Source organism: Vicia villosa, linkage group LG4 (assembly GCF_029867415.1).
Source record: "Vicia villosa cultivar HV-30 ecotype Madison, WI linkage group LG4, Vvil1.0, whole genome shotgun sequence".
Lineage (NCBI taxonomy): Eukaryota > Viridiplantae > Streptophyta > Magnoliopsida > Fabales > Fabaceae > Vicia > Vicia villosa.
In genome coordinates, this window is record NC_081183.1 from 62021808 (window position 1) to 62037815 (window position 16008).

The 16008-nt window shown below is 35.4% G+C and overlaps 1 protein-coding gene across 1 annotated transcript; it reads left to right on the forward strand.

Annotated features, from left to right (window-relative positions):
- The first annotated feature begins 10450 nt into the window (after window positions 1-10450).
- On the forward strand, window positions 10451-11824 carry LOC131599211 (protein MIZU-KUSSEI 1-like). The gene has a single exon (XM_058871653.1). It carries the CDS (start codon window positions 10772-10774, stop codon window positions 11588-11590), a length of 819 nt encoding a protein of 272 aa, XP_058727636.1. The 5' UTR covers window positions 10451-10771; the 3' UTR covers window positions 11591-11824.
- Window positions 11825-16008: the final 4184 nt, after the last annotated feature.

The window sequence follows — 16008 nt, forward strand, 5'->3', positions numbered from 1 at the left end:
TTGTAATGTTTAGAAAATATTGGTTGTCTTATATAGGGTAATGCTTACAACTTTGCATTGACTCAAGACAGACGCACGTTGATCTAGGTTTGTCCCAAGATTCCAACATGACGCGACTAGATAGACGCACGCTGATCTAGGTCTGTCACAAGATTGCAACATGACGAGAATAAACAGATGCACGCTGATCTATGTCTGTCACAAGACTTTAAAATATGTCACACAGTTCATTATATTTATATATTCTCAACATGATTTTAATACTTTAATTACTTGTTAATTTATAACAAAAGATTATAAACTTTCACTTTGAAGAGAAAAAAAAACTGAAATATATATAAAAAATGTATATAATTACATATATATATATATATATATATATATATATATATATATATATATATATATATATATATATATATATATATATATAGACACACATATATATAATTATATATATATATATATATATATATATGTAATTATATACATTTTTTATTTAATTAAAAAACGATATCTTATATGTTAATTTTTTATAAATATGTTAATCTTAAAATTATGTTCATTTTTTATTTGTTTGAAATTATAAATATTATCTATTTTTTAGTAATTATTCAATTATAAAATGTATTTTAAAATATATCTGTCACAAGATCAACACGCTGATCTATGTCTGTCACAGGATTCCAAATTGAATGTAAAAGATCAACACACAATGGTGAATGTTTGTTAGCTTAATTAATGTTCAGACAACCACAACTAACACAACAACCACATTAATTTTAATTAAATGATCCGGCGTTTGCAACACAAAACAACTGGTAGAACACGATATTACAGTGCAAAAAAGAAAATAACACAAAACAACTGGTAGTACACGAAATTACATTGCAACAAATAAAACAACACATAATCTAAACTACTCAAGTATCACTACAAGAACAAGTGGATTTTCAACGCCTCGGTTAACTTCTCCACTGTGTGTCCAAAACATTAGATGCACGTCCACATCGTCTTTCACACGATCCCAATAATACATGTAGGTGCCTTCTGGGTTATTATCTGTCAACGTAATGTATGGACAACGATAATCTATATGTTTAACTTTCCTGGTTGGACCATCCAGTTATTGAAACCCGGTGTTGATGGCTCTAACAATTCTCTTGAAATCCCAATGCGGGTTCAGGCAAACCCGCATGTGACTACCTTCCTCAAAAAAGACTACAGCCCAAACTGAATTCATTTTAAGTGTTTGCAGTAATAAGAAAAAAAGAGTTAATACTTCAACTCCACACACACACCTCTATTTATAGAAGATCGGACCACTTGTAGCAACTTTTTTTTAGCGGGTAAATATGGCGGGAAAGATTTTTGTTAATTATTTATAACTTAAATACTTATTGGCAACTTTGTAACGATAAAATATCATTTCATTGAAATATGCTAAAAGCATTTGATTGAATGGATATTACAACGGTTAAAACATTGTCTTCTCTGTCCTCCATCATCCGAGTACATTGGATGTCGTCTTCCATAGTCTCCCACCAATGCTGTCTTTCAAGAAAAACACCACCCCTTGTTCTAAGCCTCTTGATAGATCTGATTTCTTCGCCGGGACTGTATTCCCCGTCCAAAAACCTCGGGATGGTCCAAAACATAACATGCATGAGAGGTTTGACAGGAGAGAAAATGACGTACCCGTTCCTTCGACGATGCTCCGGTTGATAGTCGAGCCGCCTCATAGGTGGTGGAGGCTCAGAGCTCTGGTGCGTGCTATCTGGCTTTATTCGAGATTTCATTTTTTTCGTGTGTCTAGTCTTATGCACACAAGAAACCCTAATTTATATAGGGACGGACGCCTGACTTACAGTCTATAGCACAACTAGGGTTTCCACTACAAGAAAAAACATAAACCCTAATTTTCAAAAAAAAAAAAGGTTTGTAATAATGCGCCAAATGGAATGGCGCATATGTACTTTTTCTCCCTAGGAAGGCGCCAAATGGTTTGGCGCATTAGTGTATGTTTTTAAAGAATGTGCCATTCCATTTGGCGCATATGTATTGTATATGTGGTCCCCACCTGTTAACGTCTTAATAATTTCAGTCTTTTGCATTCGTCCGAAACGATTCCTGCAACCTCGCATGCGTCTGAAACGATTCCTGAAACGATTCTTGAAAAGATTCCTGAAACGATTCCTCCTAATACTGCATGCATGAAACCCTATCTGGCACCTAGTTCTGCTCTGCATGCATGTCACCATGTCCTGTCACCGAAAGTTATGTTGCATGCATGCCAACCACTTTTGCACAAGCAACACCTAGCAACATTGAATGTGTTGACATGTCCAGCATGCAACTTGTTACCGTTTCAGCCTCATCACTATATATACTACCTAGGCCTCTGCAGATTTCTCATCACCTTTACTCATTTACTCTCACAATAATCATTTTGCTTTCAAATTCAAAATTTCTAGTGTTCAACCATGTCTCTCTTAACAATGGGTGATACGCACCGAGGAACCCCCGAGAACATCGCATCCTATGTAAGTATTTTACTATTACGTTAATAACATTCACATGTCTATGATGAAATAACTGAATACTTATGCATACATAATTATTTTCCGGACGCTTCCTGTTTCCGGACTCGTAGTCACTCGATCATCGCTCTGGACGACCGCATAAGACCCTACTTGGAAGTTGCTGGTTTCTGACCGATTTGCACCATCGCTGAGGCTTCCATTGATTACAAATTTATTCTGGCTTTGTTAGAACGCTGGAGACCGGAGACACACACTTTCCATCTTCCAACAGGGGAGTGCACCATCACCCTGGAGGATGTTCATATGTTACTAGGCCTTCCAGTTGACGGTAAGGCAATTAATGGCTGTGTAATGCAGGCAAATTCCTTATGCTTTCAGGCATTGGGCATAGACTTGATAGAGGGACAAGTTGGTGCTAGGGGACAGGGTATTAACCTTAAGAGGTTAAAGGAATATTATGATAATTTTCAGTTGAATGATGAGTCTCCCTAAGAGACCATACTTCAGAAAACCAGGTGCTACCTTATCTTGCTAATTGGAAACGTTTTGTTTCTAGATAGTATTGGTAACACTGTTAATTTTATGTATCTTCGTTTATTAATGGATTTTACTAGAGTTGGTCTATATAGTTGGGGGTCTGCAGTGCTGGCTACGGTGCATCAATCACTGTGCAAGAACGCAAAATACGATTCTTGCACATTCTATGGATGCGCTCTGTTGGTGCGGGTGTGGGGGTGGTGGAGGATGCCTATAATGGCCCCGATTAACAAAGTCAGCTGGACCTTTCCGTATGCAATGAGGTAAGTTTTTAATATACCGTATTTTTCATGCAGAATTAGTGGATTATGATTTACTCTACTAAAACATTTAATTTGCATTTTAGATTTTGCGTGAAAAAAATGGACTTCACAAAAAATCCGCGGTCAAATATCACAATGTACCGCCAGCTGATTGATCACTTAGGACCCGAACAAGTATTATCTCTAATCTTTTGCTCTTTTATAAGTGTATTTTTTATAAATATTTTCCCGAAATAATGTATAACTCTTATGCATGCAGTTTATATGGAGACCGTATCTCGATTGCGACCATGAGCCTAGAGCTGCAGATGCAGCCATTTGGACTACAACATGTTGCCTGATCCGGTACAACATCATCGAAATACATCATAGTGACCGGGTCAAGCTACAGTTCGGAATGCGTTAAGGTATACCCGACCCTCCAGTTGACTTGGGAGTTTGGCACCTCAGACGAGTCAACCATCGGTGGAATCACCAAAACTGGAAGGATTACGCACCCGAATGGCGCCAGATGTGGAAGGACCGTCACCAATTTGTCCTCAACTTCCCCGTGAGTGATCATGAGATGAAACCGTCCGTCGAGTACATGAGTTGGTACCGTACGGTTACCACCCCTAACTTGTATATTGCAGATCCATTCTACTTAATAGACCCCCGTGCTCACAACTACATCCTACCCCAACAACAACCTGAAGAGGAACAACAACAACAATAACAATGGCAGCAACAACGGCAACAACAACGACAACAACTACAACAACGACAACTACAGCAGCAACAACAACAACAACGAGAATAAGAACAAATTCAGTACACCAACCAACAACAAAACCTGTTCCATACTCCGTCCCGTTCTGCCCGCAACTACCGGCAACCAAATTTGTTCCAATCACAGTCTCAACATTTCCAAGAAGCTGAAGAACAACACCATTCCGCTGGCCAATATCAAACCCAGTCACGACCACTTAGATTTGCAGCGTACACAGGGTCCACAAGGTTGTTCGGCCAAAACATTACGCCCGGTTCGTCATGCCTGCATCTAAGTCCCGACGATGGTCCTCATGATGAATCCTCTCACCATGGCACCCCTTCTGGCTATGCAACACCGTCGAACCAATTTGGCTTTTATCAAGGTAGTTCTAGTGCTGCTGGGTGCTACCAACCTGAAGTCGTGCCCCTATCCACTCCCCCACCACAATTTAACACTTATGAGGGCTTGGGTAACCGACTTTATAACAGTCGGTTTCCGGAAAATTATGGTGGCGTGGACGAATTCATAGACAACGACCAACAGAACAATCCACTTTCGGGCCCAGTTACACAGACCCAGCAAGAAGCACGAAGGGGTAGGGTTAGGGGTGGTGCTAGACTTCGCGGCGGCATCAACGAACGCGCTAGACGTCCGATAACAAGACCTTCGTGCGGAACAGATGGTTATCTTGGTGATGGACGCCATTAGGCATTTTGTTATGTTTTCTTTAATCAATTGTTGTCGATGTATCGTTTCTCTTAAATTAATGAAATTTGTTACTTCCGGTTTTTATATATATCCTGTTGTTTCGATTTCGAATAACAAATGTCAATATACGTTTTCTAAATTAAATTATAAAAAAAAAAAAAATGAAAAAAAAAAAGCACTAACCCTAATGCGCCAAATGGTTTAGCAATTAGGAAAAATTTGACCTTATGCGCCATTCCATTTGGCACCAATACTTAAAAAAAATGATTAGCCATTTGAAATGGCGCATGCATCCAAAAATTATACTTATACGCCATTTGAAATGGCGCATCCACTTAACCGGGTACCCAAACCTAGACATTTTGGTAAATATTTTGAAAACATGGTTTTTTTTGTAATTTTTTTTATAAAACCTAGTTATTTAAATTTTTTTCCGAAATATGGTGTGGAAGAGATAATGTTTTCACGTGAATTGATTGTCGTGTTGGAAAAGCCCAACTTCCTTTTTTTTTCTTCTTTCTTTTTCATTTCTTATATTATAACTTTTAAAAAAAGAGAAAAGAAAAGAAAGTAGAACGAGAGATTTGAGAGGGGTTCTCCCCATTCAGCTTCTTTTTTCCTTTTTATTTATCTATTTTATATTTATTTTATCAGTTGTATTCAAATAATATATGAATCAAATTAGGGTCAAATGTATGGATGGTTTGGGGTCTAGGGTCAAACGCCTTAATTATTCTATTTTTTATTCCATTATACGTGTTCTTCCCATTTCTTTACTGTATATTTTTTTTTAGGGTTAAAAATTTTCTTGTCCTTATAAATATCTTAAATTTTACTTTTAGTCTCTATTAAAAAAATGATATATTTTAAATTTCGAAAACTGTTTACTTACTCTTTAATTTTTAAATTTTTAAATATTTTTTTTTGTAAAATATTTATTTACCAAATTATATAATTTTTTAAAATGAGAACAAATAAATATGAATTTTTTAAATTTCAAAAAATAATGATAAAAGTAACAAAAATTTGAGTTAATTTTTTTTCAAGAAACTTTACATAAAATTTTAAACATGTCTGTAAAATAATCATTCAAAAATAAAAATTAGTTTAACATCAGGACTAAAATTACGTGCATAAGTATCTTATAAGAAAAAAAACTAAATTTTATAATTTTATAAAGACCAAAATCATATTTAACTATTTTTTTATGCATCTTGATCTCACTCATCATTGTCTTTCTGAAATCTGATATATTGAAAATATAACAAAAAATTTCCTATTTCAATGTTGATTATTTTCTTAAACCTAAGAGTCTTGCTATCCTTACACTGGTTTTTCACACACGTAACACATGCATATCTTCTTGCACATAAATCAAGATATAAAAAATTATTAAAAAATAAATAAAAAATATGCATTGTATGTATAAATATACGGTGTGTACACTTGTCAATTCTGTAAACCTAAATATACGATCCCTTCTACATTCCCTTTTCCTTTGCATTTTTTTTATACGTGAACCTAGGTTGTAATCCTTTATTTTTAACGGTTTTTTATTTTTAATGGTATACATAAGAACTACGTTACTTCAATTTTAATTGTTTTTTTATTTTTAATTAAAAATTATATTTGGTTTGTACAAACAATTCAAAATAAAAATTATTGTATTCAAGACTATAAAGATTATACACAATATAAAATTTATATATTTAGTATATATATATAATTAAATATTTTTTTCTGTACAAACAATTCAAAATAAAAATTATTGTATTCAATTTATATATTTAGTATATATAGATTTGATATATGTAAATTTTGATATTTATTAAGTTAACAACATATACATAATATAAAATTTATACAGAAAATTAGAAAAAACATTGTATTTGAAAAATTTGCCAGCTCTAAATGTATTTAATTATAAAATTATATATTCATGTTATATTGACTTTATTATTTTTTCTCAATTAGTCTTTATAAATCCCTAAAATTTGTGATGTATAAATGGTCCAAATAGTGCAATTTACATGGTTATTATATGGTATTTAAAATGAATATCATATACTTTATTTAAAATGGTATATGCTATTATGATGTTATATAACAAAAAACTAAATTGACTTATCAACATTTTACTATAACAAAAACATAGGTTAATTATTTGATTTTTCTACAAAAATAAATATTTTTGACGAATCGAGATTACTTTATATATATATATATATATATATATATATATATATATATATATATATATATATATATATATATATATCACTATATTATATTTATTCACTATATTATATTTATTCACTATTTATAACGATATTGTGCAACTCATGCAAACACACATGCAGATGACTATTTAATTATTTTCTTTATTTCTATTAAAATATACATTTTCGACAGGCGGAAACTATTTAATTTGTATATCTTTTATATACAATTCTTAATCATCAGTGTACTATGTTTATTTACAATTTATAACGACATAGCATGACCCGTGCAAACGCACGAGTAAATGACAATTTAATTATTTTATTTATTTTTTCTACTAAAATATACATTTATGACGGTCCGAGACTTCTTAATTTGTATATTTTTTTTTAAAAAATATTAATCATCACTATATTACATTTATTTACTATTTTAAAATATATTGCACGACCTTTGCGAATGAGTAGATGACTACTTAATAATTTTTATTTTTACTATTAAAATATACATTTCTGACGAGCCGAGACTATTTAATTTGTATATCTTTATATACATTTCTTAATCATCACTATACTATATGTTGTGAATTCAATGCCAATAACAAAGTATAGAACAAGAGAAGAATAAAGAACAAGGAAGAAGAAGAACACAAGAATTGGTTATAACTGCTATTCTTTCAAGTTTACAAGTTTACAAGAATAACAAATAACCCCTATCATCCTAAATTAGGATTTGCAGGGTTGCAATGATGAGAGACTAGTATGCTATTTATAATAAAACCTAACATAGTAACTAATGGGCTTTTTCCACAAGGCCCATTACACAAGCCAACTTAATAAATAAGCTAACTTAACAAATTAGGGTTTAACCACAAAAATCTAATTTAACATGCTAATAGTCCTAACATCTTCGACACCTGCATGCTAGACCCATCTTCGACTACAACATGCACACTTCGACACCAGCATGTGAATAACCTTCGACTTCATGCTTAACCATGTCGAACCAAGAAGCTACCCTTCGATCATACTAGAGTTCAATTCAATATCTCACAAATCTCCACCTTGAATCTAACTCTACAACATCAAGGGAACAACTAGCTTTCTTCATGTAGTTTTATCAGCTGCATACAGTGGAAACACTTGCAACTCGACAATGACTTGGTGATCATATCAGTAGCGTTGTGATATGTTGAAACCTTCAGCACTTGGACTTCTCCACGCTCGATTAATCCTCTAACGAAATGCAACCTCACATCGATGTGCTTAGTTCGCTCATGATATGCTGAGTTCTTCGACAGGTGTATTGCACTTTGACTATCACATTTAACAGTGATACCTCGACCTTGAAGTTTCATCTCTTTTGCAAAACCTTCAAGCCACAATGCTTCCTTCACAGCTTCAGTTACGGCAATATACTCTGCCTCAGTGGTTGATAGAGTAACAACCTTCTGAAGTGTTGCTTTCCAACTAATTACAGTGCCAAAAATAGTGAACACATATCCAGAAATAGATTTTGTAGAATCCATACAACCTGCATAATCAGAGTCGACATATCCTTCGATTACTGCTTTACTATCTTCACCCAAGGCACCACCATAAATTAGGACTCTGTTAAGTGACCTATTTATGTACCTTAAAATCCACTTCAATGCTTGCCAATGAGCCTTTCTAGGATTCGCCATGTACCTGCTTAAAAAACTTACTACATATGTTATGTCGGGTCTAGTACACACCATAGCATACATTAAAGAACCAACTATATTAGCATATGGTATGCTATTCATATAGGCTCTTTCGACATCAGTAATGGGACACTGATCTATACTCAGCTTGAATTGAGGGTTTGTTAGAGTCACAACTGGTTTTGAATTCGTCAAACCAAACTTTTCGAGAATCTTTCGTAGATATGCCTCTTGAGATAAGCATAACTTCGACTTCTTTCTATCTCTTCGAATGTCAATTCCAAGAATCCTGGAAGCAGTCCCAGATCCTTCATATCGAACTCCTTATTGAGTTCAGCCTTCACCCTCATTACATCTTCGACATTGTTGCTTGCTATGAGAATATCATCCACTTAAAGCAACAAAATAACAAATGAATTACCAGATCGAAATCTGAAGTAAACAAAGTGGTCGAACTGACTTCTAATGAAACTTATGCGTGCCATGAACTTGTCGAATCTCCTATTCCACTGTCGAGGAGATTGTCTAAGTCCATATAAAGATCTCTTCAACTTGCACACATAATCTTCCTTCCCCTTTTCGACACACCCTTCAGGTTGCCTCATTAGGATCGTTTCATCTAGATCACCATCATTGAAGTCGACACCTTCTTTTTGAGTGAAACCCCTTGCAACTAATCTTGCCTTGTATCTTTTCGACGTCACTCCTTCAATTCCTTCCTTAACTTTGAAAATCCATTTACAGTTGACTAACTTTGCCCCAGCAGGTTTCTTGATCAGTTCCCAAGTGTGATTATCATGAAGAGATTTCATCTCATCATTAATGCCAATAACAAAGTATAAAACAAGGGAAGAATAAAGAATAAGGAAGAAGAAGAACACAAGAATTGGTTATAACTGCTATTCTTTCACTTTCTCTTAGAAAACAAGATTACAAGAATAAAAAATAACCTCTCTCACCCTAAATTAGGATTTGCAGCGTTGCAATGATGAGAGACTAGTATGCTATTTATAATAAAACCTAACATACTAACTAATGGGCTTTTTCCACAAGGCCCATTACACAAGCCAACTTAATAAACAAGCTAACTTAACAAATTAGGATTTAACCACTAAAACCTAATTTAACATGCTAATAACCCTAGCATCTTCGACACCTGCATGCTAGACCCATCTTCGACTACAACATGCACACTTCGACATCAGCATGTGAACAACCTTCAATTTCATGCTTAATCCTGTCGAACCAATAAGCTACCCTTCGATCATACTAGATTTCGATCCAATATCTCACACTATATTTATTTATTACTTATAACGGTATTGCGTATCCCGTGCTAGATGACTACTTAATAATTTTATTTACTTTTCTATTTAAATATATATTTTTGATCGGCCAAAATTACTTGATTTGGAAATCTTTTATATATTTCTTTATTATTTAAAATGGGAGCCGGATATTTTGCCTAAGTAAAATATTGTAGCGGCTAATTTACACTTTTTAAATCTAGAGGGATATATAAACCAATAGCTTCATAAACTAATAGTATTATAAAAATAAAATAAAAACTTCCTTTAAATAAGGATAAAGAAAGTTTTTAATTTAGTTGGATATTTAGGTCCGTAGGTGATGTATGATCTCTCACCAATTCCTTTCGAAGGTGGGTATGGTAGGTGTGACTTCACGTGCCATTATTAACTGTCTCCAGTGTAACAAGTCAATCCCCTCCTCCTACCCATTTCTTTTGATAAAGAAATTACACCAAACTGAGTCATTTTTTGTGGTTCCACCTCACACACAACAAAATCATCAAACTCTACCTGTCCATTTAAATTCTGATTTGTTGTTGCCCTTAAAATCTCCAATTACTTGTTCACTAAAAGGTAGGTGGTGGCCGTTTACCTTCCTTTTGACAAATTCTCTTTCCTAGCCTTCATGGGTATCATACTATGCAGTGCTTAACAAAAAGGTGTTGTAATGATGTAGATAAAACGACACTACTAAATTATAAGTTAGAAACATCATAATTTGCAACATTTTTGTGGCTATTTTTTTCTCCATTATTATGAAGAGTATAATGGCAGCCAAATCACCTCATGACTCTTCGTTCTCCTTCTCTAGAAGGTATTTCCATTGGAAAAAGAAGGCTTTGTATGAGGACGATGAAGAAAAAATCCTCAACATAAGTTCATCGTCACATTTTTCTGAGGATGATAATGATGATGTTGACGGAAAGAAAGAAGAAGATCATCATAATCAACTTAGAATCCAAATGCCAATAGGAATTGCTGCTCTTGAAAAGAACAAGAATACAAAATCAAAGTTCAAGTCAGCACTAACAATTCTTACAAAGAATCATTCTCAAAATCACCGTTCTAGAACACATATGGTGGGTACGCTTTTCGGCTATCGTCGTGGACATGTCCATTTTGCGTTCCAAGAGGACTCAAAGTTAAGCCCTGCGTTTTTGATTGAGCTAGCAACACCAACAAGTGTTTTGGTTAGGGAAATGGCGTCTGGGGTGGTGAGGATTGCATTGGAATGTGAGCAGAAATCAGGAGGAGGAGGAAGAAAGGGTTTGAAGTTGCTTGCGGAACCCATTTGGAGGACTTATTGCAATGGAAGGAAATGTGGTTATGCATATAGACATGAATGTGGGTCAGAGGAATGGAGGATATTGAGAGCTGTGGAGCCTATTACAATGGGTGCTGGTGTGTTGCCAATGCCAAGTAATGAGAATGGAGCTGAGTTTGAAGGTGAGATAATGTATATGAGAGCTAAGTATGAGAGAGTTGTTGGCTCTAAGGACTCTCAAGCTTTCTACATGTTGAACCCTGCTGGTAGTGGGGGTCCTGAACTCAGCATTTACTTGCTTAGAGTTTGACATAGCCAAAGCGTATGTCTTTTGCATTCATGTCTCTCTTCTCATCTATCTATAGTGTTATGTAGTTTTGAATACTGTGTTCTTCATTCATGTCTTAACAAGATGAGAGAACATGATTTTAAGTTGTGCTTGCCGTTTTACTTTTATATCACGGCAAAATGCATGCAATTGTGTTAAATATAACAAGATAAATATATTTACATGCAAAATATAAATATACATATACGTTTTTTTAGTGGCAAAATAGGTATACTATAATAAAATGTAATAAAAGTGGAACAAACAGCACACATATCGACCCCGTACAAGGTACCAGCATAAACAAAAGCTACCTCCAAAAACAAACGAGAACTGTTATATTTACATCAAATAATGATATAGTCAGTGTGCAATATGTTGTGAATTCAACGCCAAGAACAAAATATAAAGTAAGAAAAGAATAAAGAACAAGGAAGAAGAAAAACACAATAATTGGTTATAACTGTTATTCTTTTACTTTCTCTTAGAAAACAAGATTACAAGTTTTCAATAATAACAAATAACATCTCTCACCTTAAATTAGGATTTGCTATGTGTTATGATGAAAGACTAGTATGTTATTTATAATAAAACCTAACATACTAACTAATAGGCTTTTTCCACAAGGCTCATTACACAAGTCAACTTAATAAACAAACTAACTTAACAAATTAGCGTTTAAACACTAAAACCTAATTTAACATGCTAACAACCCTAGCATCTTCGACACAAGCATGTGAACAACCTTCGACTTCATGCTTAATCCTGTCGAACCAAGAAGCTACCCTTCGACCATACTAGAGTTCGATCCAATACTCACAAATCTCCACCTTGGACCTAACTCTACAACGTCAAGGGAAGAAACTAACTTTCTTCATGCAACTTTATCAACTGCATACAGTGGAAAAACTTGCAACTCGGCAATGTCTTGGTGATCATATCAGCAGCATTGTCCGCAGTCAAAACCTTCAGCACTTGGACTTCTCCACGCTCGATTACTTCTCTGACGAAATGCCACCTCACATCAATGTGCTTAGTTCACTCATGATAGGCTGAATTCTTCGACAGGTGTATTACACTTTGACTATCACATTTAATAGTGATACCTTTACCTTGAAGTTTCAGCTCCTTAGCAAAACCTTCAAGCCACAATGCTTCTTTCACAGCTTCAGTTAGGGCAATATACTCCGCTTCATTGGTTGATAGAGCAACAACCTTCTGAAGTGTTGCTTTCCAACTAATTGTTGTTCCAAACATGGTGAAAACATATCCAGAAATAGACTTTCTAGAATCCATAATCTGAGTCGACATATCCTTCGATTAGTGCTTTACTATCTTCACCCAAGGCTCCACCAAAAATTAGGACTCTGTTCAGAGACCCATTTATGTACCTTAAAATCCACTTCAATGCTTGCCAGTGAGCCTTTTCAGGATTCGCCATGTACCTGCTTACAAGACTTACTGCATATGTTATGTCGGGTCTAGTACAGACCATAACGTACATCAAAGAACCAACTATATTAGCATATGGGATGCTGTTCATATAGGCTCTTTCGACATCAGTACTCAACTTGAATTGAGGGTTTGTTGGAGTCACAACTGGCTTCAAATTCGACAAACCAATCCTTTCGAGAATCTTTCGTAGATATGGCTCTTGAGATAAGCATAAATTTGACTTCTTTTTATCTCTTTGAATGTCAATTCCAAGAATCCTGAAAGCAGCTCCCAGATCCTTCATATCGATCTCCTTATTGAGTTAAACCTTCACCCTCTTTACATCTTCGACGTTTTTGCTTGCTATGAGAATATCATCCACATAAAGCAACAAAATAAAAAATGAATTACCAGGTCGAAATCTGAAGTAAACACAGTGGTCGAACTGACTTCTAATGATCTCTTTAGCTTGCACACATAATATTCCTTCGCCTTTTCGACATACCCTTCAGGTTGCCTCATTAGGATCATTTCATCTAGATCACCATCATTGAAGTCGACACCTTTTTCTGAGTGAAACCCCTTGCAACTAACCTTGCCTTCTATCTTTTCGACGTCACTCCTTCAATTCCTTCCTTAACTTTGAAAATCCATTTACAACTGACTAACTTTGCCCCAACAGGTTTCTTGATCAGTTCCCAAGTGTGATTATCATGAAGAGATTTCATCTCATCATTCATGGCCTTCAGCCATCAGTCTTATTTCGACTCCTCATAACTTCCTTATAGTCTCTAGTTTCTTCGTTTTGAACCTCACTTGCAAAGATTAAAGCATAAGCTATAAGTTCTGCATACCCAAGTCTGTGAGGTGGATTGATTACTCTTCTTGACCTATCTCTCGATAATAGGTAGTCATCGAAAATTTCCTCAACTTCCTCAGCATCTTCAGCTTCTACTTCGACTTCATCTGGAATATGCAATTCAGCATCAACTTGCTCCACCTCAACAGGAATCTCTACCTGTTCCAGCTCTTCTGCACTTCGACCATCATCATCATCATCCGTTTTCTTGAAAGCCATTTCAGCTTCATTGAAAACTACATCTCGACTGGTGATACACCTTCTGTGACCTGGCTCTAGGCACCATAGCCTATAAGCTTTAACTCCTTCAGGGTATCCAATGAACATACATTTCAGAGCTCTAGGTTCGACATTGTCTTGCCTAATGTGAGCATAGGCTACACAGCCAAATACTCAGTTTGTCGAGATCTGGTGGATGTTCCGACCAAACTTCTTCAGGTGTCTTCATATCTAACGCTGTCGAAGGACATCTGTTTATCAGATAAGTTGCTGTTGAAACAGCCTCAGCCCAAAACACCTTCTTTAACCCCGCACTAGTCAACATGCATTTGACTCTCTCCAAAATAGTTCGATTAAACATTTGAGCCAAACCATTTTTTTGTGGAGTACCTGTAGTAGTTCTGTGCCTTGCAATACCAGAGTCAGCACAGAAGCTGTTGAATGCTTCATTTCAAAATTCAAGGCCATTATCGGTTCTCAACCTCTTGATGTAACACCCCTCTAATAACCCGCGGCAAATAGACAATTATTAAATCAGAGTAACATGTAGAGAGGCATCACAATTACATAAATAATAAAACACGCGTCAGTATAGGTCATGCATTCACTGAAAACACCTGAGATCATAACTCATTAATCAATTCATGTTTTACACAGCGGAAATACTTCATCAAGTCAACATTCATCAATAATGTATCAGACTTCAAACATCATAAATAAATAGAGTTATAAACAAAACTCTAAAAAAAAACAAAGCGTTCCCAGTGTTACATCTACCAGAGCATGACACCGACACAATACTAAAACCGACTTATGAGCTAATCCTCACCAAGTCACGCCGCTATCCTCAATCTGAAAATGACAACAAGTAAGGGTGAGTCTCATCACAGTTAACCAGTGTTATTGCATCATAAATAATAACATATCATAGTTATATCATTCACCCAATTGTTTCATATTCAGACAAATCAATCATTCATACATCCACAGATAAACAAACAGTCAACATGTAACATATATCATCATGCTATAAACAAATCATGCACATGTATGAAACTGACACTATGCATGTGGTACCAATCATCACCAGTGGAAATCATCCACCGACCGATCTATCATCATCCAGATACGGCCCTACCAGCACAAATTCCACACAATGGGAATTCTGCCCCTCGCTGAATCCTCTCATCATATAGGATTCAGCCCATGTTTATGAATGCATGCAACATATATATAACATACTTTCATCATCACCATTCTATTAGTAGCATCATTTATACTCATTTCATCATCATCATCATCAATACTAAGCATGTTCATATATACATTAACATCATTTAATACAATCAATCATCAGTAAACCACAGAATCACATCACAAGGTTTACACAGTCTCAAACAGCATACAAACAGGCCTACAAATCGAAAGTTACACATCATCGAACTTTCCAGAAAAATCACAAAACAAAAATTTCACATACAGGAAGCCATACGCGTATCATAGGGCCCATACGCGTCCATACGCGTATCCCCTTGCCTCATGCGCGTATCATACGCATCTCAACAGAACCAGATTTTGCCTACAAGCAACCTCATACGCGTATCAGTATAGCCATACGCGTATCACCAGAATAATTTTCCCCTTTCCAAATTCCCATACGCGTATGAGCATCCTCATACGCTCTCATACGTAAAACACCATTACATGGTGTTTGGGACAGGGCAACTGCGTATCATACGCGTATAGCCCATTGGGAGTGTCCCCCATACGCGTATGACCTCATCCCATACGCGTATGGCACTGTTTCATACGCGAAACACCAGAAAAATGCCCAGAACCTGCAGAATTCGTAACAGTCCAAAACCCATTCGTTTTTACTCATACCAGT